Here is a 26,594-nt window from a genome sequence, read left to right as displayed (position 1 = left end):
GCCCGCCTAGGCCGCGCGCCCGCGTGGGTCACACGTCCCGTGCGGGCCTGGGTCGCGCGTCCCGCACGCCGCCGCCTGCGGCCGCTGCCGCCCGCCGTCGGTCGCCGACGGTTCTCCACCGCCTCGAATCTCGTGCCGACTTCAAAAACTCGTATTTCCTCCATCCGAGCTCCGTTTCAGGTGATCTTGGTCTCGTTAGACTCCATTTTTCGCCGCAAACCTCGCTGTGGGCTCAATATGGGCTGAATTTCGAGACGTCAAATCCTAACAATGTATTACTAAATGCGTAGCACTACAGGAATAATTTCTAGTGCTGCCCATATCAGCGAGGACATGGTTGCCCACGCGAAATATAAGAGAAATGCGCACCAACTACTGGTACAATGGATGTTGAATTCACCGAACCTACGAAAAAGAAAAATGTGGGTATATCACCGGTGAAGCAGCATGTGAGATCCGTCTGTGTAACATCTGTCCCCTGCACTCAAGTGGCTAATCATGGGCATCGAGTAATTGAATTGGTTCCCCTTTTCTAATGGTACCTTGCTCAATGAAACACCCTCTCCAGCCCACTTATCAGTGGAAGCAACCGTCTACCCGGGCCTAAAATTGTCTAATGTGGTTGCGGAGTGGGCTGGCGGTGGCACAAGGTCCAACAGAAATTTTTTTGTTCACTGCGGACAGTATAGAAAATCCATGCGAAGCATATCATCCTATCCAATTGATCCATATAATCATTATTTTTTAATATATATTTAATATCTATAAATTAATTTTTTTATTTAAAAATTTTATATGATAAAAATATTTCTGTCCTTTGATTATGGTATCATTTCATAAAAATTATGACATCCCTTCAAAAAAATTATGACAACTCTGTCTTTTGAAAAAAACTACAACATATTATGACATTATTTCATAAAAATTATGATATTCTTTCAGAAAAAATTATGATACCTACTTTAATTTTTTGTTTAGTACCGGAGTATCATAATTTTTGTGAAGGAACGTCAAAATTTTTAAGAAGAGATGTCATAATTCTGTTTCTGCATATATTCATCATCTTTTTTTCCTGTATAATGATATTTTGAGAATCATAATTCAAATCATGGATGACAGAAAGCATTGGTAAGGGGGGTTAATATCTTCGATTTTTTATTTAGTACAAGATGATATAATTTTTTTGAAAAGATGTTTTAATTTTTATAAAAAAAATATCATAATCAAAAGATAAAAATATTTTTATTATATAAAATTTTTAAATAAAAAATAATTTTTAAATATTAAATATATATTAAAAATAATGATTATATAAATTAATCGTATAAAATAATATATTTTATAATAATTTTTTTACACCACCTGTGATGCACAAAAAATTTTTTCAAGATCTAAATAGCAGCCCAGCTTCCGCTACCGCTGGTTGAAAAATATGTGTTTTGCTCTGGTGCTGCAAAATATATGTGTGTGTCTATATTTTTTATTCTTTTACCTCTAGTGACCATTGCACTCAAGATGGACGGTATTGGTCTACCCAGTGGCTGGTTTTAGCATGTTGGTGCAGCAAATAATTTAAACCGAGTGACTGGTGCAGTAAATAATTCCAAGTTTTCGGATTTTTTTTGAGGCTGTTTCTCCTCCTTCAGCTCTGATGCCACAAAAAGTTGCCGATAAGGTGGCTGCCCTCCCCCTCCATACTGCAATCGCTCGAGCTGATTGGTCGCTAAGCACGAGCACCTATTTAATTGGTGCCTGCCGGTGATCCATGCCTCTTCTGATGGTCGACTTGAACCTTCCACTTACCTCCCCTCCAAGCGATGCCACAACGACCTTCTCCAATCCACGCTGTGCATTTATGAAGATGCTGATCGAAGAAGAGATGGCTTCTCCCACAAGAACTATCCTTCAATTCCATAGTTGGCTTCCAAAAGCTTTTCGAGTCCCTCAATCTCGATAGATCTACGAGCGGTTTTCTCCAAAGTCTCCTCCATGGTCTTGATGCATCTGCGAGTAGGCGAAGAGGGTGGCTGATGGAGATTGGGGGGGGGGAGGCGGATGGATAAGAGTTTCAATTGGGAAGAAGGTGGATTGAAGGACAAAAAATGTTAAAATAATTATCTGTTGAAAAATATTAAGAAAAGCGGGCGCTGAGCTAGCTCCATACGTAACTTGTTCAACTAAGTCGGACCATAATTTATTAAAAAAAATTATTAAAAGAAAAAAGAAAAAAAAAAAGTTGATAATCTACTGCTGACTTATAGACAGTCAACAAATCTCCTACTGTTTATAAAATAACGTAAAGAACTGCCGGCCGTTGCAAAATCCAAAGTCTAAAAGGGCATACGCAAGTTCTTGGCCGGATGGCGGATGGATTTGAACATTGAGAGCAAAAAAAGAAAAAAACTATAACTACACCAGACAGACTGAGAAGAGCAGAAGAACGAAGCAATATGACGGAGGGAGGGGAGGCGCACGTGCTTGTATCCCCTTTTCCGGCCCAAGGTCACGTGCCTCCGATGCTGAAGTTTGCCGAGCTCCTCGCCCATGCCGGCCTTCGCGTCACCTTCGTCAACACCGACAACATTCATCGCCGCTTCCTCGCCAGCTCCCCCGCCCTCCAGCGGCTCGCCGGACTCCCCCGGTTCCGGTTCCGGACCATTCCCGACGGCTTTCCGGAAGACCACCCCCGGCCCTTCCTCGAGTTCCTCGACCTCGAAGAGTCCCTCCGGACTCGATCCAGGGAGCACTACAGGGAGCTCCTGGTGCCCACCGACCCGGATCCGGATGGATGGCCACCCGTGTCGTGCGTCGTGGCCGACGGGATGCTGCGCCTCGCGTCGGAGGTGGCGGCAGAGATGGAAATACCGCTGATCTTCTTCCGCACGAGCGGTGCTGGTGCCGTCTGGGCTTATCTTTGCGTCCCCGATCTCATCGAAGGCGGAGTTATCCCGTTCCCAGCAGGTACCGCTCATCATCGATCGTCTTTCTACAGCCTATGACTGATCTAAGCCTCCGATCGCCCTGCTGTTTTCCTTTTATTTTCTGTTGTTGTTGTTGTTGATTAGATCTTATTTAATTTATTACAGAGGAGGAGGACGGTCTAGACGAGACGATTCGAGGGGTGCCGGGGATGGAGGGTTTCTTACGGCGTAGAGACCTCCCAAGTTTTTGCAGAAATGCTAAATCGACTTCTGATCGCCCTCTCCTTTTCGTGACCAACGCCAACGCGAACGTGAGAAGAGGAAGGGGTCTCATTCTGAACACCTTTGAGTCCCTTGAGGGCCCCGTCCTCTCACACATCCGTTCCGCCATCCCCAACATCTACGCCCTGGGACCTCTCCATCTTCTTTCAAGAGCTTTTGGCGATTGCGGTGCTAATGTCCCGTTTTCCTCCAACTCTACCAGCCTCTGGCAAGAGGATCGCTCCTGTCTCAAGTGGCTCGACTCACAGCCGCAGAGGTCGGTCGTCTACATCAGCTTCGGGAGCGTCACAGTGATGTCGAGGGACGAGCTGATGGAGTTTTGGCACGGTCTGGTGGACAGTGGTAAACGGTTCCTATGGGTGGTGAGACCGGATCTGGTGGAAGGGAAGATAGAGGAGGCGATGCAGGAGTTGGAGAAGGAGACGAGGGAGAGGGGGTGCGTTGTGGGGTGGGCACCGCAGGAAGAGGTACTGGCCCACCCGGCTGTGGGATGTTTCTTGACTCACAGTGGGTGGAATTCGACGCTGGAGAGCGTGGCGGCAGGCGTGCCGATGATCTGCTGGCCTTTCTTCGCGGATCAGCAAGTAAACAGTAGGCTTGTCGGTGAGGTTTGGAGGATCGGACTGGACATGAAGGACAAGCACGAGAGGAGCGTGGTGGAGAGGATGGTTAGGGAGGTGATGGAAGGGGACAGAGCCGAGGAGTTGAGGAGATCGGCCGGTGAGATGGCTGAGCACGCAAGGAGGAGCATTGAGGAAGGCGGGTCATCCTACAGGGGCTTTGAGAACTTGGTCGAACACATCAAAGCCATTAGCTCAGAAAAATAACGGAGGCGGCACTCTGCGCGCGGTTTCATTTATTAGTGCTATTTTGCAAAATAAAGATAGTCTAATCATGCTGCCATTAAATTCTAAGTGCCTATTAGATCCTTGGAGCCATAGACGACAGAGGATGAGATTAAAAGATTTATTTCCCGTTTTCGTTTCGAACTTAACAAGAAACAGCGTTTATCTGTTTATGACTCTTATTGGTATAATGTATGAATATGTTTCTTCCACGATTTATTGAAGGAAATATTGAGCCTGTCATGATATTCAGTAATGTTAAATGAGTAAAGTTATATGTACATCGTCATTGATTATATCACATTTTCAGAGGTGAATGGAGACTTCAGACACAACAAAAGATGCATGCATGTAAGGCTACTGTTGGTCCCATGTCCATGTTACCGAATATAAAAGAAGGTTATTTACCCCATTTATTTTTCACATCTAAACCAAAACAATTCCGCAATTGTGTTCAAATCTTTTCCTCTCAAATTTTTAGTTAATAATATTTGTTTGATCAGTTTTATCTTCTACTAAGCAGCTTATACTCTTATGAGATCTGCCCTGTAAGAGATCTTGTGAATCGACTATGATTTATGTCACAAAACATCTCTTTTGAGAGTCTGGAGAATATAGAACCCCGCTAGCCTAAAATTGATACAATACATGGCAGATTTCATGGGTGAATTAGAGCACCTAAGTGTGATTGTGCGATTGCACCAAGAATCATGTGATCATTCGGGCTTTCGATCGGACAAATATTAAGGGTGGCTTGTTGCCCGTTCCCAATAGCTGATAAAAGGAAAGAATTGAGTGATAGTGGCTGATCTTCACTAGAGTCGGACAGAGAATAGAGGTCGTAGGCGTGTGTAGCCCAGGAGCCAACGAAAAATCCCTGATGGATGATACACAAGATCACATCGGAGCAGATGGTACAGCTACAAAAATATTTCACAAAGATTCTCGAGTTCCTGGAGGAAGAGATGAAGAAATCGAGGAAACAATGGGAGAACCTTTCAATGCTGGTCTGAAGCCTTGGTCAAAGAGTTCCAACAAAGTGGATTGCAAAGAATTTAATTAAGGATCGGGGTAAACTTCAATATGACAGAGGATCGTTTGGTTTATCTAAGGATCACCATCTTGTTTGGTTCCGATCAGAGATGGAGTGTAAAGGAATTATCAACGGTGGCCCATGGTTCGTTGCCGACCAATTTCTAATAGTAGAGCTATGGGTCTTAGACTTCGTCTCCAGCGTCAATATGGTGCGAAGGATAGTAATTTGGGTCTGTTTGCCTGGGTTGCTGATAGAATATTGCCTATCGGAGATATTGACGGGTATAGCTTCGAAGGCTGGCAAATTAGTGGCTATGGATGAGTTCATTGATTGATGTCAGAAAATCGGATTTGCGAAGATCCAGATGGGGCTCAACTCATATGAACTCTTGAAGCCGAGAGTTTCGATTTGAGGGCATAAAGAGATTTTTTTGGCATCCTTTTGTAAATGAGAATACGTCAGCCATCTCTTACCAGTGTAGCAGGCTGGGTCATGCTAACGACGACTGCCATTTTCCTCAGGAAGGATTGGACAGTGGGGGCTAGTCCCTACAGTCAGAGTACTTTTGCACCTCCCCGATGGCCGTGGAAGGAGATACAGTTGGTGGTGAGGCATCGATGGCCATTGTTTGGCCATAGCTTAGGCCATGGGTGGCAACCTCCAAGATCTGACAGCCTCGACAGACTAGTATTCCAACCAAGCTGAGGAAGGAGACCGAGTTCAACCTACATTACTCGAGGCCAAACTCATCTCCCTCTAGTTCGAGCTCGTCGAGGCAAAGAGAGAGAGAGCTCATCCGGCTCGTCAAGTGCTACCGGAGAAGCAACATGATGAATCGAGGCCAGATCGAGTCAAATCAACCAAGTCGGGTTCGATGTTACAGGTTCTTATCGATTGTGCCCAAGGTAGGAGGACATAAAAGTGGGCCGAGGGGAGAACCCAAGCCTGAGGGACCATTACATATCTGATGTGGGCGGGTCATCCTTGAAGCAGGCTAGGAGTCCAACTCGATTGGCCCAATCCTGGGGGCTCAGTAGTTTCCAGCCTAAGCCCCAAGTCCAGTTCCAACTGGGCCGGCAATTTGGGCTCGAGCTTAGGGTGGATAGAGAGAGAGAACCAGGGCACAGGAGGTGTGTCTCCAGATGCTCCATCACCCTCATCGGAGGAGAAGACCCTCGCACTAGCTGGGGGCAGTGCCGTATTGAGCTTGCAATCGGCAATCAGAGGTACGCATTGAGTTCAGATGAGGTGGGCATCAAAGGGCACTGCGAGGAAGTCTCTGACTGGAATCAATTAGGGGAGGAGAATTCTAGGCCCCCACCAAATCTGACCGTCAATAAATTCAGCTTGGACAGCAAGGAGAAGGTGGTTGGGGGTGATTTTGGGGAAAAAGGGGAGCCATCAATGGGTGGAAAAAGTGTGGGTCATGAGGATGTTGTGGGCCGGCTTAAAATGACCTTGCAAGCTGCCAATGGTCGATTAGCGTTGGGAGAAGCAAGAGAGAAGAGCTTGGAGTCAGGTGGTTCAACGATCGAGAGTTTTCGAGACCCATTCCCCCCATCATTTTATCAATGAAGATGATCTTTTTTTGGAATGTTTGGGGGGTGAGCAAGCTATCCTTCCATTCGATGTTTAGGAGAATCATACAGCAACACAACCTGGGGCTGTGTATGTGCTTGTAGAGATGAGACTCTCTGGTCTGAGTTTGGCTCACATTTATCAATAGTTTCTGATGAGTTGGCTATTCTATGTCATGGAACCTCAAGATTTGGTAGGAAGAATTATTGTTGTATGGAAAATTGAAGCAGCTACTATAAATGTCTTCCATCGATATCCTCAATAAGTTGCCCTTGTTATTTCAGCAATCCATAGGTCTACCAGGAGATTCATAGACTAGCCGTCCCTCACGACCCATCTTGTCTGAAGAATCACATCAGAGATTCGTGCGTAGATCTCTCTCCATTTGAAGGAGTAACTTCGACAGGCTTGGATCTCATCATCTGCTGGCAAATATCATACCTGACCCTCATCATCATACTCCATAGGCTATTAGGGTGGAGTAGAAATCAGATTGCATGCTAAGTGATCATGGTCTCCCGTCTTATAACCAAGGATTGAATACCAAAACCACCATCCCTCAGCGGCTGGCACACATCCTAGTCCAACCTATGCACACCACCTCCTCCAGGGTGCAAGCCCTACAAGAAGCTTCGAAAGTATTGCTCAAACTTAATTTGCCTTTAAGTCGGTGGCTGACCTTTATTAGCATTGATGTGGTGGACTCCATGAGGATATGTGATCTATTCCATCTGGATGGCAGAGGCTGGAACCCAGCGACTGTGACCCATTTCTTTAGGAAGCAGCTGGGAGAGCATGTGTAGTCTTTGAAAATTCCTATTCATAGTAGGCAAGATGTCAAGATCTAGAGATCTTCCTACCTTCCGAGAGTGGTAACAGCCGACCTCTTCCAGTTGTATCAGACGGAATCCACTAGACAGCTAGATGTTAGGTGGATTTGGAGGATCGGAGTATATCCAAGAGTGAGCTTTCTCCTATGAAAGTTGGCTTAGGGCTGGCCGGCTCTCGACTTGGTCTATCCTGAGGAACATGGGCATGGATCTCTAATTAGCTTGCCCATCATGTGGTTTAGAGGATGAGACAGTAGAGCATGTTCTCTTTCTACGTTCGAGGGCCAAATAGGTCTAGTACCTTGCGGGCCTGCATCAGTTGATTATCTAAGCCAAGGCTCTAGTTCAAGCTTTATTGGGGTTTTTGAGGTGGAGTGCTAGGAGTGATGCAACCGGGGAGGTAGGTATTCAAGTAGCCTATATTGTCCACCACATCTGACTGTCTAGGAATAACTTGGTATTTGAATCCAGAAGGTACCCGATGAGGTTTCACTCTTGAGAGCGCCCTCTTTCTGGGAATGGAGCTGATTGAAATGACCTCGAGATCATCAGAGACCTGAAATTCCCATCTTATTTATGTAGCGACCTAATGGGTTTTTTCTATCATGAGCCCCTTTCTCCGATACACCTCAAGCTTAACTTCGATGACAGTATGAGAGACAGATATTGAGGTGACAATTTTGTGATCTGTGGGTCTGATTTCAAACTTGTGGTAGCCTAGAGGAGCCATATTTTTGTGCCTACAATATCTAGAGCAAAGCTTCATGCAACTTGGGCAGGAATAGCATTTGCACGGTAGACTCTATGAGTCGACCACCTGGTCATCAAGGGAGATTCCACTATAGTAGTGATTTGAATACAAGGTTATGCATGAAGGTCGCTGCTCGTCTCCTCTTGCATAACATCTCGACTTTGTTGATGGGCTGCGCAACCCTAACTATTAGAAATATCTTCTGGAAGGTAAACACTGTAGCTAATTGGATGGCTGTTTTTGTTATGAAGCACTCTAGAGACTTTCTATCAATGGATGTGAGGGTGGTCTCAAGGCCGCTTAGGAACATTTTGTTTTTAAATTTTTTTGAATTTATTCATATAAGACTTATATGAATGATCTATTTTTTATCAATAGAAAAAAAAATATTAAGAAGTAAAAAAAAAAATAAATTATAAATGGCTGAAAATCACATTATAAATAAATTTGTATTTTTTTAGGTTTGATCCAATTGACTTGGTCCAATTTTGGGCAGACAGGAATTCTTGCCCATTGTGTCCAATAGGCATTTCTTGGCCACTGTGTTAAATTGGGTCAATTTCGTATGCCCCCATCACGTTTGAGGCCAGGCCCTGCCAGACTCAAAAGTATACGGGCCCACCCCACTATTAACTGCATATTATTTTTTATAATAACAAATTATGTGATTTCTTTTTCCATCCATTTTCTTGGGATGGTCTGCCTTCTCTATTTCAATTTTCAAAGGCCACTCCCCCTGGTGCCTGGTCAAGTACGCCTCCCCATTCCCCAAATCATCCTGCTTAGCAAAGCATACACATGCCGTTCGCTAGGTCACATAGCAGTCAACGCACATTCAGCCGCCTAATTTGACGCAGGAATCCGCAGATCAATAACCTGCGGCCCAGCAGCTTCACTTTCCCTAGGTACCTGAACGCCCTCACACTTGCACTGGCCTGGACGAACATCTAAAAATCTCTTTATGCGGTGCGGCGGTATGCGGTGTAATCTAAGCTCAACGAACCACACGAATCGCTGCTCGTCGTTATCAACTTTTCCATATTTTGGATTTGGTTCGGAAAGCTAGCGCTCGGTATTTCTCCTCTTCAACCGACTCAACTGGCTGGAATGAAAATAGCTCGTCATGTCTATCGTCACTTTCGTTTGCGTGTGGAATGGAAGCATTACAGCACGCCAATGGCAGCCCCTTTCTTACCTTAGCCGCTTAAGAGGATAAGGCCACCACCGTCTATAAAGTTGCAACAGCTTCATGCCAACCCACTGCATGAGAGCAAGATGGCGGAGGTGGCGGGGGAGCCCCACGTGCTGATATTTCCTTTTCCGGCCCAAGGTCACGTGCCAACGATGCTCAAGCTGGCCGAGCTCTTCTTGCTGGCTGGTCTCCGCATCACCTTCATCAACACCGAACGCATCCACCGCCGGCTCCTCCTCAACTCCCCCACCCTCCCGCCGCTCGCCCGACTCCCCCGGTTCCGGTTTCGGACCATTCCCGACGGACTCCCGGAGGATGATCGTCGAGCCTCCGTCCCGTTGCAAGAGCTCGAGGAGTCCATCCGCACTCGGTCCAGGGAGCCGTACAGGGATTTGCTGGCCCCGGCCGGCCGGGATCCTGACGAATGGCCATCAGTGACGTGTGTGGTGGCCGACGGAAGCCTGCCGCTTTCGTGGGAGGTGGCGGAGGAGGTGGGGATCCCGGTGATCTTCTTTAGGACGAGCAGTGCTTGCGCCTTCTGGGCTTATTATCGCATCCCCGATCTCATCAAGGGCGGAGAGATTCCATTCCCAGGTATGTACGTACACGGTCAATCATTCCTATTTAAAAGTTCAGAAGGGCCAGGAAACGCCTTTTCTTAAAAGAAAATACTTAAGACCACCACTCTCACATTATCCCACACCACATGCATCAAATTACCACCACTCACATTATCCCACACCACATGCATCAAATTACCTGAAAGTGATTCTTGGAATCATATTATATCATCCATCCTCTCTAGAGGAAGAGGTAGAGGCTCACCCTCGGAAAAGACCTTAACAAAGAGTGGCCTAAGAATTACCTAGACGTGATACTTCGAATCATGCATATTATATCATCCATAAGTCATATGCTAAAGAAGGCATCCGTGTCTTCCAGGGGTGGAGGAGAAATTCTCTGTCTCTTATCTAATGTTGGTCCGTACATCCATAGTAGAGCCAGAACGAGAAAAAGACGACCTTCCTACCACAAAATAAAAAAATTGAACCAGGAAAGATGCCATTTATCTCCACCTAATGTAATCATATAAAATATTTTCATTCATGAAACACGAGCATCTTGGCACATAAAAAAAGATCATTCAGACCCTATGTCATTTTGTCCAGATTCATGCTCTATGAAGTCATTATCAACCTGGAGCGGTTGTCATGCATGCCACATTATTTATCCGTGGCATATGATTGAAACTTATAAAATAGTTTCAACCACTCTCTTGGTTGCTGACATGCTTACTCATGCAGGATGTGAACGTGATGCTAGTATAAAAGAATAGAAAAAAAAATTTAAAAATTTTATTAATCCTAAACTATGCCAATTGAGTGGTTGCAATGAGTATTTATAGAGATTTTTTTTTTTTAGAATAAGAAAACTTGCTAAGCAAGAAAAAAAAGCAAAGGCCAAAATAAGATCCCCTAATTAAATAAATACTTATGATTAATTTTAATAAAAAATACTACTGCAATATACTCATTAAATTAGATAAGAAAATATGTTATAGCAATAATTAGTAAAATAAGAATAGAAATGGATAACTTCTATTTTACTCATTATCTAAAGTGTTCGATCATCTTTAAAGCATTATGCCCAACAATTAATTTATGATAAAATCAAATCTTTTATGATAAATATTTTGCACCTCAACAAAAGCTGTACATAATCTTGGATAGCTGCTATATCATCCTATCTTACATGTAGATGGCTATTACTCAATTGAGAATATAAAGGATCGTGTTGGGTGCCCAACACAGTATCTCATAAGAATAAGCAACAATCATCTATCCCCAGCAAAAGATGATGGAGACGGATCCTCTGTAGCGTGCAATTTTCACTGTTGGGAGTGCTACAATCTTGGATGCTTGCCGTATCGTCCAGATGGATAACTATCAGATATGGCGGACATCGCATGCAGTGCATTTTATGTACCATATCTCGTTAGATAGCTATCTGTGAATGATATGATGACCACCCAGATTCATACCACTCTCGGGCAGCGCCAAAAAAGCATTGGGGAAAATGCTGATCTAAGATGACCTGGCGGCTGTCATGATTGTACAGCCTTGGCGGTGGAAAGCATGCACCGCAGGGATCCCCAGCTCATCAATGGTGGGGTAGCGTGTTCCATTCTACGAAACCGTCTAGAGAGAAGAAAAACTGCAGTCAACATTGAAAGAGAAGAGAAAAGCTGCTTAAAGATTCCTAAAAGCTGTTCATATCAGAAACAAAAATCGACAAAATCAAGGCTTAAACTTTCTCCACTTCAAAACTCGAAGGCTCGAAGCACCAGCTACAAACCATCAACACGTCTCATTTAAAGGTTGCCCCTTATTCAATCTCAATTTACTCCAGAGGAGGCTGATTGGGACGAGAAGGTACGAGGCGTGCCAGGGATGGAAAGCTTTCTACGACGGAGAGACCTCCCAAGTTTTTGTAGAAATGCCAAGACAACATCTGATCGCGGTCTCCAGTCCGTGGACAACGCCACTGCAAGCACAAGGCGAGCGAGAGCTCTCATTCTCAACACCTTCGAGTCCCTCGAGGGCCCCGTCCTCTCGCACATCCGTTCCGCCATTCCCATCACCTACGCCCTCGGGCCTCTCCATCTTCTTGTCAAAACCTTCGAGAATGGTGGTTCATTTGTTACGATCAACTCTGTCAGACTTTCGCAAGAAGACCGCTCCTGCATGACATGGCTCGACTCTCAGCCGCCGAGGTCCGTCGTCTATGTTAGCTTCGGAAGCGTTGCAGTGATGTCGAGGGAAGAGCTGATGGAGTTTTGGCACGGGTTGGTGGACAGTGGTGAGCGCTTCTTATGGGTGCTGCGATCGGATTTGGTCGAAGGGAAGACAGGGGAGGCAGTACCGGCCGAGGCGGAGGGAACGAGAGAGAGGGGGTGCATTGTGGGTTGGGCACCCCAGGAAGAGGTGCTGTCCCACCCGGCCGTAGGATGCTTCTTGACCCACAGCGGGTGGAATTCGACGCTGGAGAGCGTGTCGGCAGGTGTTCCAATGATATGCTGGCCTTGCTTTGCGGACCAGCAGATAAACAGTAGGTTTGTCAGCGACGTGTGGAGGATCGGGGCGGACATGAAGGACAAATGCGAGAGAAGCATTGTGGAGAAAATGGTAAGGGACGTGATGGTACGGGAGAGGGCAGAGCGGCTGAGGACGTCGGCAATGGAGATGGCGGAACTTGCGAGGAGGAGCGTGGCCAAAGGAGGGTCGTCTTACAGGGACTACTGGAGTTTGGTCGAACACATTAGAGCCATTAGTTCAAATGGGCAGCAGAAATAAGTGCCATTCAGCACAGGACTTTATTAATGTTGTTGCTTGTTACAACTATTTCTGTCTTAAGCATAACAAGAGCAGGGTCTGACATAGCCATTTAATAATCCAGGTTGCATGCATGTATAGTCACTTTCGAACCATTTAACAAGTCAATTTTCTAGTTTCGCCAAGATGATATCTTGTTGTTTTGACCGTGTATATATATACACACACACATATACACACATATAGCTAATAACCAAGAATATTATTGGAGTAGGACTGCAGGGAAAGGAAGTGATATACTGCAGACTTTAATATTTTATATTTTTTATAAAATTATTTATTTTTATATTTTATTTTATAAAATATTTTATAAAATATTTCATCTTTTATTATTATATTTAATTTTTATTTAATATTAATTTTTAAAATAATTAATTTTTAAAAAATTTATTTAAAAATAAAAATAAAAATAAAAATTTGAATTGATTTCGATTTTTATCTTTATACGAATCAAGCAGCAATATTGAGAATCATCCATTTCAATTTCGATTCTAATCACGAACTAAATGCTTCGAGAGATTAGATCATTTTTATTTTGATTCTGATCCATTTTAATTTTTATTTCGATTCTAATTTTGATTTTGATTTCGATTTATTTTAATTTTTATTTTAATTTTAATTTTAATCATGAATTAAATATTTTTTTAATTTCAACAGTCTCGTTCTGCACAAAACTACTAAGCCACGTGTAAATAGACTAGTTTGTACCAACTATCACCTAATAATCACCTCTCAGGCCACCTAGAGTACAACAGTTGAGGGTATTGGGAGCGTCAATCGGGCTCCTTTGAATTTAACCAATCAGTGATTTTCACGTCTCTCGGTGAACTGACTGATGATGGACAGCAGGTGATCTATAACTTTTTTATAAAAAAACAAATTTCAATGAAAACAAGTCTATAAATTATCTCCTCAAAAGGAGAACATCTAATTATATAAAGGAGACAAAATGCAAAGTTTGCGTGAAGGAGGGAATGTCAAGACATCGCACTCATGACAATTATGGATGGCTCCTGGAGCTGGCATGAACTTATGGTCTCCACGACTGCCTAGCAAAATCAGTTTCATCCTTATCTTCCAACGCCAATGAGCCCGTAGAATGCTTCATCTCGCAACCTGTGCAGTCCATTCCTGATCAGGACAGGCCGTCATAGGCTACACGGCTGAAAAAATTTTGCCCCAATGGCAGTGGAAAAAGAATGCTCCACTGGGGGTTCTCACTCAGTCAAATTTTAATTACTTCTTTCATAGTTCGTGGAGGATGTAACATAAAATAAGTCCATTCTTTTTGGTTAATTGTCCGACGGTCCAACCCAAGGACGCATCTCCGTGCTGTGGGAACTCCGGGAGCAAGCTACCTTTGCTTGGAGATGGATGGATGTCGTCGGAAGGAGGCGCACGTGCTGGTATTCCCCTTCCCGGGGCAGGGCATGGTGAACTGCATGCTGAAGCTGGCCGACCTCCTCTCCGGCGCCGGCCTCCACGTCACCTTCCTCAACACCCACCACAATCACCGCCGCCTCAGCCAGTTCTCCGGAGCCCTCTCCCGGCTCGCGCAACGCCCAAAGTTCCGCTTCGCGTCCATTCCCGATGGCCTCTCTGAGGAAGAAACCCGGTCGGTCTTCAACTTCTTCGATCTGGAGGAGTCGATGAGGACCCGGGCCGCTACCTCCTTCCGCGACCTCTTGCTCGCCTACCGAGACAAAGATACCGACGGATGGCCGCCGGTGACGTGCGTGATAGCGGACGGTCTCATGCCGTTCACTATCGACGTTTCGGAAGAGGTGGGGATCCCTGCCATCATGTTCCGAACCATTAGCGCCTGCTGCGTCTGGGCCTATCTCTGCATTCCCAATCTACTAGAGAGCGGAGAGATCCCCTTTCCAGGTACAAATCGAACCAATTCTTCCATTCCAGTAAAAGAAACTAAAAAAATATTGATCGGTGCAATGGAACAGAGGGTGCGGATCTGGACGAGCCGGTGCGAGGAGTGGCGGGGATGGAGAGCTTCTTGCGGCGGCGAGATCTTCCAAGCTTTTGCAGGCAGGCGAGAGACCAGATGGACCGGGAACTCCAGGTGATGTCTTCTGTGACTGCCAGCACGAATCGAGCGAGAGCGCTTATACTCAACACCTTGGAGTCTCTGGAGGGCTCGGCGCTGTCTCACATCCGGAAACACAGCCCCGTCACGTACGCTGTCGGACCCCTCAACGCACAGGCCGGAACTTCATCAGATTCCGGCAGCCTGTGGCAAGAGGATCGGGACTGCATGACCTGGCTTCACGCCCAACCAGACCGGTCGGTTGTTTACGTGAGCTTCGGGAGCCTGACGGTGGTGACGAGGGAGGAGTACATGGAGTTCTGGCACGGGTTGGTCGACAGCGGCCAGAGGTTCCTGTGGGTGGTGCGGTCGGATCTGATCAACATGAGAGGGGGAGGGACGGAGGAGAAGCCGGCGGTGCCGGCGGAGGTGGAGGAATGGACGAGGGATAGGGGATGCATCGTGGGATGGGCCCCACAGGAGGAGGTGCTGGCCCACCCGTCGGTGGGTTGCTTCGTGACCCACAGCGGTTGGAATTCGACATTGGAGTGCATCGCGGCGGGCAAGCCGATGCTCTGCTGGCCGTTCTTTGCCGACCAGCAGATCAACAGCAGGTTTGTGAGTGCTGTGTGGGAAATCGGGTTGGACATGAAGGACTTGTGTGGGAGAAGCATCGTGGAAAAGATGGTGAGGGAGGTGATGGAAGGAGAAAGGTCAGAGGAGCTAAGGAGAAATGCCCGGGAGATGGCGGAGATGGCGAAGAAGAGCGTTGCCGAAGGGGGGACCTCTTACAATGACCTCCAAAGATTGATCCAGCATATCATGTCCTTCAGCTCCTACGTTCCGACCTGCTGAAAACATAACTTTAGTAGGAAATTCGGACCACCCTGCATGCAGTTCAATCCATTACTCTGTTCCCGTTTTGCTTCAATTAGAACGATCCTCCACAAAATTCTCCAGACCTTTCAGTTATGGAGTAACCTTAGCCAGGGGAAAGCATGTGAAAGCCATCCATTGGTTCCGAACTCTGTCTCCTTTGTTGAGAAAGGGCTTATCACTAGAGACATTGCATTCTCTCCGATTATCTCTTCATATATATATATATATATATATAACTCTCTTTGTACTTGTAATACTCTGTTCCCGTGATAAAGCTGGGGGAATTATCTTACTTCATTACTTCTCATTGGAAAAAAAAAAAGGACTACTTTGTTAGAGTTACGGCAGAGTGGAGTGCTTAAGGAACTACTGCAATCAAGCATTAAACTTCTATTTGAAAATTTTCTGGCACCATTGCATATCATATGTTCAGATTCACTTGTGCTATGGTGCAACTAAAGTTGTAAACTAGGACCTCATGAACACTCAGTATAATAATGATAAGGAAGACCTTAAGACAAGGCTCTATATTCACAATTCATGGTATTGAGTGCCGCATGCAAAGGTAAAAGAGGAAGGCTTCATGAATATTGGGCGCTTGAGACTCTAACCAGACCCTGTCAAAATTAGCATGAGTTACAATATCTAAAATTTCTAACACAATGTGTTCTCTATCAAAGAGAACCTTCCAGATCAACTGCATCCATGCACTTCCTCCTTAGTGCTAGGACATTAGGGATCTACCTAGTGAAACTGCAAAATCTTATGTGCCACATCAGCTAGCCTTATTATGCAAAGTTCCATCAGTCCCAGATGGCACAAACGACTGTACCACTTCTATCGCCTCGAGATACAAGAAAGCCAACCTTCATTTTAACCTATAGACAGGAAAAAGAGCTCTACGAGTAAACCACCCCACCTTTCCAGAAATTATCGAGTTCACTTGCTGCGGCACAAGGTTTTTAAAGCCTCATTGGAGCCACCCGGCATCTAGAGATAATTTTCTTGACAAAAAGTAATTAATTACCATCAATCATGAAGCCAACTCTCCCCTACTCTTCCATGCAGGATCAGTCCCCTACGTCCTTACCATCAGTATTAATCCTTCCCACCAATATATTTTAAAGCATTCTCCTCGCGATTCTTTTTCCCTAACAGTTCGTAGCTTCCGGTCCTTTGCCGCCCCATGTCTTTTCTGCAAATTACACACTTGCACAAATTAATCTCGGAGTTAGATGCCTTTTTCTCTTGATAATCACATCTAATCCATGTTATCAACATGATTTCAATCTTGCATGGACGTCATCCCCTTTGTCGCTTCTTAAATATTAATTTAAGAGGTACTTTTAGAATCACTATTCACTCAATTGATTTTTCTTGTGAACCACGTCTTGCAAACCTTTTGATCTTATCAATTGCTATGCATGATTGTCCTGTTCGAGCATGTTTTGTTTTTTCAGTTGCCAAATATATGTTCCACTCATAACACAAACTTATCAATAGAAGCTACCTGTTTTAGATGTATTGCACCCGCAATTTCATTGAGAGTCTAATCCTTGTCCAGCTTCTCAAATATGGTAAAACAAAACATCATATCATAAAATAAAACATTAGTTGTAAATTAGATAAAAAATGGCTATCGTGAGAGTCACTGTTAAAATGTAACATTTGTTGTTTTTAATTTTTAAGTTATGTAAGTTTTGATTTAGTTGTATATTGGGTTCATATATGGGTTCATATATGGTTGGGCTCAAGTTGTCATAGTGGTTTATGTATTGATGAATGAATTTTTGTAGGATGTGGTAGCCTTACACATAAGAGACCTTATGTATTAAGAAAAAAAAAAGAAAGAAATCTAGATCCATATTCTCCCCTAATTTTTCATCTCATTCTCTACTTCAATCTCCTCACAAATTTCATCAAATTGATAAACAAAGCTAACAAAAGTGGTATCAGAGCAAGAAAGATCAACAAAATTTAGTTTGAAGACAAGTAGGAAAGAGAGCCACCAAATCAAAGGAGGCATAGGACATCTTACAAGAGGAATTTCAAAAGAACACCAAAGTAAGGACTATCAAACTTCAAACTCTAAGAATAGAGTTAGATAATATAAAAATATAAAAAAATAAGAGGTTGGAGGATTACTTCTCTAAAATCATAAAGATTGTTAATCAAATGAAGAACTATAGTGAAACCATCACCGAGCAAAGAATATGTGAAAAAATTTTGACTAGTTTGTCTTCAAAGTTTGATACCATAGTTACTAGTGTTGAAGAATCTAAAAATCTTTCTATTTTAAGTATTCATGAGTTGATGAAATTTTTTGAAGCTCATGAGCAAAGATTGTTTAGGCACAAAGAATCACTATTAGAAAATGCATTTCAATCTAAGCTCAAGGTGTTTGATAAAAGTCCTCAAAAAGAACCATCTAGTCATACACAAGTTAAAGCGGAGTCATCTAGAGGTGGAAACTAAAGTAGAGGAAGAGAAAAAAATATAAGAGGAAGAGAAAGAAATAACTTTTCAAGAAGTGAAAAGGATGAGAGCACTCAACCTAGGTACAACATATATAAAAGGTCCTCTCATGTTGAAAAAGATTGCTGATTTAGGGGAAACCTCAATATTATAATTACAAAAAAATTGGTCATGTTCAAAAAGATTACAGTTACCAAATAAGTGAGCAAGCACACTTCTTCGAAGAAAAATGAAGACGATCAAAGTGCATTCTATGCATGTCAAACCACAGAAGAGCAAAAAATAATATATGGTATCTTGATAGTGGATGTAGTAACTACATGACCAGTGATAAGTCTATCTTTATTGACATTGATAGTTCTTCAATCTCACAAGTCAAGATGAGAAATGGTGGACTAGTCCAAGCAAAAGGCAAAGGGATAATTGCAATTGACACAAAGAAAGGGAGGAAGTTTATCTATGATGTTCTACTTGTTCTGGATTTGACACAAAATCTTCTAAGTGTTGGACAATTAATTAAGTATGGGCACATGATACACTTTGAAGATAATGGATGCAAGATATATGACAAAGGAGAGAAAAAGTAACTCATAGCAAATATCAATATAGAGAAAAATAGAAGCTTTCCTCTCACTTTGCACTATGCAAAGAATGTTGCATGAAAGATGGAGATGAATGATGAGTCATGGCTATGGCACAAAAGATACGAGTACTTGAACTTTCAAAGCTTGAGAAGTCTACAGTAAAAAAATATGGTGTATGGTCTACCGGCAATACAAGACAAGAAAGAAGTTTATAAAGGATGTGCACTTGGAAAACAATACCGAGAGGTACTTTCAAAAGAGCATGCATGGAGAGCCAAAGCACTATTGAAACTTATTCACACCGACATATGTGGACCTATGAAAACTCCTCATGCCAGTAAACGGTAATATCTATGTTATTACCTTCATTAATGACTACTCAAGAATGACATGGGTGTACTTTATGAGACACAAGTTCAAGGCATTCACCATCTTCAAGAAGTTCAAAAATCTTGTGGAAAGAGAAAGTGAGCACTACATCAAAGTGCTAAGAAGTGATAGAGATGATGAATACAACTCAAATGAATTTGAGAAGTTTTGTGAAAATGTTGATTTGCAAAGATAATTCTCCGTTGGCTACACACCGAAACAAAATAAAGTTGCTAAAAGAAAAAACCATACTATTTTTAAGATTGCTAGATCTATGCTCAAAGACAAAGATCTTCCAAATTCTTTTTGGACGAAAGTGGTGTACATGATGGTGTACTTGATGAATAGATGCCCAACAAAAGCTCTTCAAGATAAGACACTATTTGAAGCTTGGTCTGATAGAAAGCCTTCAGTGAAGCATTTCAAAGTCTTTGGATGTGTATGCTATGCACATGTTCCCAAGCAGAGGAGGCACAAACTTGATGAAGTAAGTAAAAAATATATCTTTGTTGGCTAATAGTTCTAAATCAAAAGGCTATAGACTTTTTAGCTTGAAGCACAATAAGATAATTATAAAAAGAGAAGGCTACTCGGGATTGGAAGGAAAAGAAAGTTGAAGAAAATATTGTTACTCTTGATAAAGAAATTCATGATGCTCAAAATGAAGAAAATGAGGACGAAGATTCACCACAAACTTCTTCAAGTGTAAATCCATCACTAACTTCAAGCTTAATCTCATCTCCAAATTTCACTCCCACAAGAATGAAAAGCCTAAGTGACATTTATGCCACTTGTAACTTTTATATGATTGAGTCTAAAACTTATGAAGAAGCTATATATAAAGAAGTGTGGAACAAGGCAATGCAAGAAGAAATTAATGTGATTGAAAAAAACAAAACTTAGAAGCTAGAAGAGAAACCAAAAGATAAGAAAGTTATTAGCTTGAAGTGGATTTACAAGATAAAATACAATCCGGATGGGTCCATTCAAAGACACAAAGCAAGATTGATAACGAAAGGATACTCTCAACTATCCAGGATTGATTATCAAGAAATTTTTACACCGATTACTCGACATAACACAATTAAAACTCTTATTTCTATAGCGGCACACAAAGGTTGAAAACTACACCAACTTGATGTAAAGTTGGCATTCTTGAATGGGATATTGGAGGAAGAAATTTATGCAGAATAACTTCAAGACTTCATCATCAAAAGTCAAGAAAACAAAGTGTCCGAATTGAAGAAAGCATTGTATGGATTGAAGTAAGCACCCCGAGCATGGTATTCTCATATTGATGCCTACTTCAATGGAAAAGATTTTCAAAAAAGTCTAAGTGAACCAATACTTTATGTGAAGAAGCAAGGTAACAATATTTTCATTATCTCTCTTTATATTGATAATTTGAACATTACTGATAACAATGAGAATATGATTTTAGCTTTCAAAAGTGATATGATGAGAAGATATGAAATAAATGATATAGGTTTGCTCCATTATTTTTTGAAAATTGAAATCAAACTAAGAGAAGATGGTATTTTTATTTGTCAAAAAGAGTATGTAGAAAGCATTCTCAAAAAGTTCAAAATAGATAATTGCAATGTTATGGTAACACCTTTGGTGATAAATGAGAAGTTTATAAAAGAAGATGGAAATGGTGAGCCAATGCACCACTATATAGAAGCATTGTTGGAAGTTTATTGTATCTCATAACTACATGACCGAGCATAATATTTATATCAAATTTACTTTCTAGATTCATGCAAAAATTAAGTAAGGTTCACTTTGGAGCGGCAAAAAAAGTCTTGAGGTACATCAAAGACACCAAAAATTATGGCATCATGTATGAAAGAAGCATAAATGATAATATGAAGTTATTTAAATTTTATGATAGTGATTGGGCCGGAAGCATTGATGATATAAAGAGCACACCGGACTATGCATTCTCTTTTGGATCTGGTGTCATATCTTGAGTATCAAAGAAGCAAGACATCATAGTATTATCATCCACAGAAGCCGAACATATCTGAACTATCTTGGCAGCATAATAAATAATTTGATTGAGAAGAATATTAGAAGATGTGGGTGAGAAGCAAGAAGAAGCCACTACACTACTTTGTGACAACAAGTCTAACATCTCTATGATAAAAAATCCTATCTACCATAGCCGCACCAAGTACATCAAAATCAAGTACCATTTCATAAGAGATGCGGTAGAAAAAAAAGAAGTTGAAGTGAAGTATGTGAGGACTCAAGATCATCAAGTGGCGGACATCTTCACCAAGGCATTATCTAAAAAGAAATTCAGCTACTTTAGAGATCTCATAGGCATTCAAGAACAACCATTAAAGAGGAGTGTTAAAATGTAATGTTTGTTCTTTTTAATTTTTAAATTATGTAAGTTTTGGTTTAGTTGTATGTTGGGTTCATGTATGGGCTCATGTATGATTGGGTTTATATTATCATAGTGATTTATGTATTGATATATAATTTTTTATAGAATATGATAGTCTCACACATAACTGCCTAGAGTTAACTTTTTTTTCCTCTTAATCATAAGAATAACGTATTAATTTTTCATTTTGAGCAAAATAATCATCTCATTGAATGGGACAAAAGATACTAATAATTAATTCTTTGGACGAGCGGTGGTACAGTTTCCAGGCGGCAAAATATGGTCCTCCAACTTTCGGTGTTCAATCTGCACCCCGTCGTGGATCGATTTCCTGTCTTTAGCAACCTACGCAACGATTTTTTCAATTTTTTTTTTTATTTGTGAGTGATGATCGATGCCAGTCCTGCCTCAGTAAAGCAGGAGGCTGTTCTCGCAAATAATATTTGTACAAAGCAAGATCAGCGTCAAGTAATGAGGACAGGGGGACCGGACACCTAGCGTTTCTGTATTTTAATTACTGCCGGCTAATACTACAAAGAACCAATAAGATCTGCTACGTGATGCGCCGGTCATATAATATCAAAAATAGAAAAACATCCTAGGTGGGCGGAGGACAGCAATCATAATTTACCCGCTCTTCATAATTTTATTTTAGACAAAATTATACGGATACCTACACCAATTTAGGGTGTGTCCCAGAGATATCCTTTTCATTTTGAAAAATTTCAAATGAATCCTTCGGATTTGCAGCTCATTCCAACCTGTGTATTGACAAAATAGCATTATAACCAAAATACTTTTCATCCAGTTACTTATAGGATGAAATTTTAGCATAAATGTTAAAAATCTCTTCACGTATAATTTATAGTTAAAAATTATCTACTACATAGATCTTAAAGTAATCCAGATTCCATCAACCTATTTTTATAGATCTTAAAATTTATTTACCGTGTGATCCATAGTTAAGAATTATTCATCGTACAGATGAAAGTATTTTAAATTTTTTCAACCTTCTACGTGTATGGATCTCAAAATATTATTAATATATAATATATAGTTAAAAATTATTTATCCCGGAGATCTCAAAGGACATCATGTCAGATCAACTTAAATCTATTTTTTCTGAATTGCAGTAGAAGTGGAACCCATTGAGAATGAGTTGTGGGCGTAAGTAATTTGAGACAACTCAAAGGGTATCTTTCAGTTTTAACCAAAAAAGAAGATATCTTTTTTTTTGAATGAAACAACTAAAAGGATGTCACGTCACATCAACAGCTGTACTGGTGAAAATTATTGAGAAGCAAAAAAAAAAAAGAAGCATTCAGTTTCATATATACTTCCATGAGAGCATCCATTTCAGTTTTAGTGATGACGACATCTGATAACCGGTCACAAACACCGCATCAAATGAAGCATTGTAATTTAGAATGACAAGACGTAATCCACCAGCTTGTCAAGAGCCACATGAGACGATCCTTCTTTTGCAACGCATTGCGCTGCTTTTTCCTTGAGATCTCGCGCTCTTCGTTTCATCTCGTCCCCTTCTTTCTCGGTCATCAGTCTTTTGATCGCGCTCTCAAGCTCCCCTCTCTCCAGCCCATTCTCCAGCTGTATGCCCACCTTCCATACCTCGCTCACATACCTCGCATTTCCCATTTGGTCCGAGAAGTAGGGCTTGCAGAGCATAGGGATCCCTTCGCTTATGCTCTCTACGGTGGAGTTCCAGCCATTATGCGTCCAGAAGGCGGCCACGGCAGGGTGGGCCAGCACTTGCTGCTGTGGTGCCCACTTCACTATCTTGCCTCTCCCTCGAGTCTCTTCCTCGAACCCCTGGGGCAACCCCTGGGGCAGCACGATTCGCGCAGAACCACGAATCGAACCCGGTCGAAGAACCCAAAGGAAAGGCTGCTGACAATTGGCCAAGGCCCAAGCCGTCTCCGCAAGCTCCTTGGTGTCCATGGAGGCTAAGCTTCCAAAGCTCACGTACAAAACGGACCGTGGATCTTGTTTATCTAACCAATCCAGGCAACTATGGTCTTGGTCCATCAAGCTACCCTCGGTTCTTGGGGACAACTTGTGGAGAGGACCTATGGGGAAAATGGGCACAGAGAGCTCTTCCCTGACTTTTTCTAGCTCATTTCCTTCGATGGCGAGAAAAGTGTTAAATATGATTGCCGATGACGTCCTTGTTTCCTTCACAACGAGGTCGATCAATTGGCGCAACTTTTCCGGATTGCTTTGCTCCACGCGCAGCAAGTCTCTCACCCGAAGGGGCGGAAGCTCATTTACCGGGACTTCCAGCCGAGAATCTAATTAAAAAAGACAAATGGATCGACATATCTTGCTGTGTGTTATATGATCCAAGTAGAGTACCAATTAAACACACAAGTAAGAGAACATACCTCTCTTTACAGGATATGATCGAACTAATTAAAACCTTATATAACAGGGTACACAACCATATATATTCCTCTCTCTCTCTCTCTCTTTTTTTTTTTTTTTGATAAAACGAATGAATTAACTAATTAAAACGAGGATGCATACATCTATGAAAATCGAAAAATAAAAATATTTAAAAATTAATGTGGAAGACTATATATTCTAATTTTCACAGCTATTAATTTGGAGGTGCTTTAATTGATTGGTGATGTAGTAGATATTGGTGTATTATTATATAATGTAATTCTATTCTCATATATGATGATATTTGCAAGGCTCAATATACCAATCTCTTCTTTCTACACAGCTTGGGTTGGTAGGTTGCCCTTCTTCAAGACCTCAAGGGCCTATATGGATGTTTCACATCCACTATTACATTTTTTTTTTTGGATGAACATCCACTATTAACCTATTAAAAGCAGGAAGGATGGTAGAGAGATTGAGGCTCTAAAATTAACAATGGGTTTGCTGGATTTGGAAAGGCAGCTGATCCAATTAACAATGGGGCTCTAAAATTGATGCTGTTATGCACACGCACCTTGAATTGGCAAGTACCCTCTTTTCCACAGCAGGGGAAATGCGATGAACATGTTGAAAGATGCTGCGCTGCCGGTCCTCAGTACCAGTGTCGGCAGCCCGAGCTGCTTGGCCACAGCTTGTCCTGAGTACAAGAGCGCGTCTACAACCACGCAAGCGATTGGCTCTCCACCGCGTTCCAAGCGCATCCGAGACATCTGATCGCGGAACGGGCCCTCGCAGTTGGCATTGAGAGAGAGGATCATGGCAACGACGTCATCGGTAGAGGTGGTGAGTCCACTGGGGACGGACACGAAGTGGTAGTTGGGATAGTTGGTGGGGTCGGGAGAGTTGAAGTTGGTGTGGAGGATGGTGATGGAGAAGCCCCTTGAATGGAGGAGGGAGGCCAGGTGGAACATTGGGTTGATATGGCCCTGGAATGGAGCCGGGAACAGCACTATTCTATGCCCATTAGCATTCTTCCGAACCATGCTTTCCATCTCACCACCAGGAGGCTTTGGTATATGGATGCCTGGTGAAATTATCAAGTAGAGCGTGTGCGGTGGGGGAAGAAGAGGAAGGATAGCGGCGGCGCCCCAAATACAATAGCCGGTGCGCTTGTCTGATCCAGCTGAGCCGACCAAGAATGGTGTTGATGAAGTACCGGTCGTGATCACATCGCGTCATTTTAGATGCACCCCAGGGAACATTGCGTCCGTTACACGCGCAATCAAACGCACATGATACTGCCAATTTCGGGAGTTGCTTATAGTCATTGGACTTCGTTCCGATTTAAAATTCCATCAATTCTAAGAGGAATCCAGAATTGCACATAAAAATTGGAACGAATGGACAAACATGGGATATGGTTGTTCAGGAATACGACAACTCTTTTATTCGATAAAGCGTGGCTTTCGAACGTATTTTTGACGCAAATCATGGATCAGGATGCATGCGAGGGGACCACTCGTCTGATACACGGCGCAATCCCACACACATGCTGCCAACTTTAGGAATTGTTTATAGTCGTCGAATCTTGTTCTAACTTAAAATATCATCCTGGAACCGACTCGACGTGATAGAACCAATCAATCAAAACCTGCCACAAAATTTTCACATCGGTCAATCAGTTTCTACCGTATAGCCACTTTCAATCTTCCACCACCCGATTCAGCTAGTCTTCGATAATGAAACAGTCTCCGTGACCATAAGATACGCATAAGAATCATCTCACGGTATTTTCTGGATGTACGAATAGTTATCACAACAGTCATCTTCACACATTCCAAAATTTCATCGCAATGGGCTCTAGCCCTAAAGATCTTGCAGGTAGATTCCAAGTTCTTAGTCCCGATGGGAGAGATCCAAGCTAAGTCTTTAGTAGTTCTAGACTGTCTGAAGTCCCTCTACAATAAATTCTTTCGATCCCTTTTTTTCTTCCTCATTTGTTTTCTCTTTGCCTTTCACTCAGCATGTCTTTTATTTTCTAAGATGATCTAATTTAGACATCGTATGATTCTTCATTAGAAAAATTCTAACAAATAATTTTTTTTTTATTTTTAATATTTTAAGATCAATTTTAATGTTGGAATAAAGATCCAACAACCATTATGTTAGAATGAGACTTTAAGAACTACTTATATAATTTAAAAAACTAAACAAAAATTTTATTATAAAAATTATAAATGACTAATAAAAAATTTAAAAATAAATAAAGATCAAATCCAGAAAATCAAATCCGAAAGCATGTCGGACATTATCCTAACGTATATTTTCATATTTATACAGAAATATTTAAAAAAACTATCCCAAGATACGATCGGGATCTTTCATTTACAAGCATGATTATGAAGGAGGTTGATGAAGACTCTTTCAATACCTACAAAAAGAAGAAATATTATAATAAAAAAGAATAAAAAAGAATAAAAAAGGAAGATATGATCATTTATGATCGTTTATGACTGTGGGGGCTTTTATTGACCCATCAAGACCTTTAATAGAAGTCCAATGGCCAGAATCTTTAATATAAGATCCAACGATCATAAAATTAAAATTAAATTAAATATACA

The 26,594-nt window shown here is 42.1% G+C and overlaps 3 protein-coding genes and 1 long non-coding RNA gene across 4 annotated transcripts; 2 read left to right on the top strand and 2 right to left on the bottom strand.

Annotated features, from left to right (window-relative positions):
• Window positions 1-1,730: 1,730 nt before the first annotated feature.
• Window positions 1,731-16,047, top strand: LOC105046323 (uncharacterized). Its single transcript, XM_010924882.4, has 5 exons — window positions 1,731-2,961; window positions 3,087-4,027; window positions 6,078-6,603; window positions 14,106-14,714; window positions 14,786-16,047. Exons 1-5 carry the CDS (start codon window positions 2,451-2,453, stop codon window positions 15,721-15,723), a joined length of 3,525 nt encoding a protein of 1,174 aa, XP_010923184.2. The 5' UTR covers window positions 1,731-2,450; the 3' UTR covers window positions 15,724-16,047.
• Window positions 9,295-12,952, top strand: LOC105046324 (myricetin 3-O-rhamnoside 1,2-glucosyltransferase UGT709G2). Its single transcript, XM_010924883.4, has 2 exons — window positions 9,295-10,029; window positions 11,845-12,952. The coding sequence occupies exons 1-2, from the start codon at window positions 9,519-9,521 to the stop codon at window positions 12,786-12,788; spliced, it is 1,455 nt and encodes a 484-aa protein (XP_010923185.1). The 5' UTR covers window positions 9,295-9,518; the 3' UTR covers window positions 12,789-12,952.
• LOC140858207 (uncharacterized) lies at window positions 9,555-10,559 on the bottom strand. The gene is made up of 2 exons (XR_012141746.1): window positions 10,159-10,559; window positions 9,555-10,119 (listed from the first exon to the last, which is right to left on the bottom strand). It is a non-coding gene; the product is annotated as an uncharacterized lncRNA (long non-coding RNA).
• A 6,829-nt stretch (window positions 16,048-22,876) lies between the features above and the next one.
• LOC105046326 (UDP-glycosyltransferase 76F1) lies at window positions 22,877-25,177 on the bottom strand. The gene is made up of 2 exons (XM_010924885.4): window positions 24,548-25,177; window positions 22,877-23,879 (listed from the first exon to the last, which is right to left on the bottom strand). The coding sequence occupies exons 1-2, from the start codon at window positions 25,023-25,025 to the stop codon at window positions 22,993-22,995; spliced, it is 1,365 nt and encodes a 454-aa protein (XP_010923187.1). The 5' UTR covers window positions 25,026-25,177; the 3' UTR covers window positions 22,877-22,992.
• Between the last annotated feature and the right edge of the window lie 1,417 nt (window positions 25,178-26,594).

Source organism: Elaeis guineensis, chromosome 5, assembly GCF_000442705.2.
Source record: "Elaeis guineensis isolate ETL-2024a chromosome 5, EG11, whole genome shotgun sequence".
Taxonomy (NCBI): domain Eukaryota; kingdom Viridiplantae; phylum Streptophyta; class Magnoliopsida; order Arecales; family Arecaceae; genus Elaeis; species Elaeis guineensis.
Note: the sequence above shows the minus strand (reverse complement) of the source record. Positions and strands in the feature narration are given on the sequence as shown.

What these genes read in the sequence shown, in the direction of transcription:
- LOC105046326 (XM_010924885.4), bottom strand. Translation starts at nt 25,025, where the DNA reads ATGGAAAGCATGGTTCGGAAGAATGCTAATGGGCATAGAATAGTGCTG. An exon ending in AGGGTACTTGCCAATTCAAG is followed by an intron (nt 23,880 to 24,547) that starts GTGCGTGTGCAT and finishes TTTTTTAATTAG; the next exon opens with ATTCTCGGCTGGAAGTCCCG.
- LOC105046324 (XM_010924883.4), top strand. Translation starts at nt 9,519, where the DNA reads ATGGCGGAGGTGGCGGGGGAGCCCCACGTGCTGATATTTCCTTTTCCG. An exon ending in CGGAGAGATTCCATTCCCAG is followed by an intron (nt 10,030 to 11,844) that starts GTATGTACGTAC and finishes AATTTACTCCAG; the next exon opens with AGGAGGCTGATTGGGACGAG.
- LOC105046323 (XM_010924882.4), top strand. Translation starts at nt 2,451, where the DNA reads ATGACGGAGGGAGGGGAGGCGCACGTGCTTGTATCCCCTTTTCCGGCC. An exon ending in AGTTATCCCGTTCCCAGCAG is followed by an intron (nt 2,962 to 3,086) that starts GTACCGCTCATC and finishes AATTTATTACAG; the next exon opens with AGGAGGAGGACGGTCTAGAC. An exon ending in CGGAGAGATCCCCTTTCCAG is followed by an intron (nt 14,715 to 14,785) that starts GTACAAATCGAA and finishes GCAATGGAACAG; the next exon opens with AGGGTGCGGATCTGGACGAG.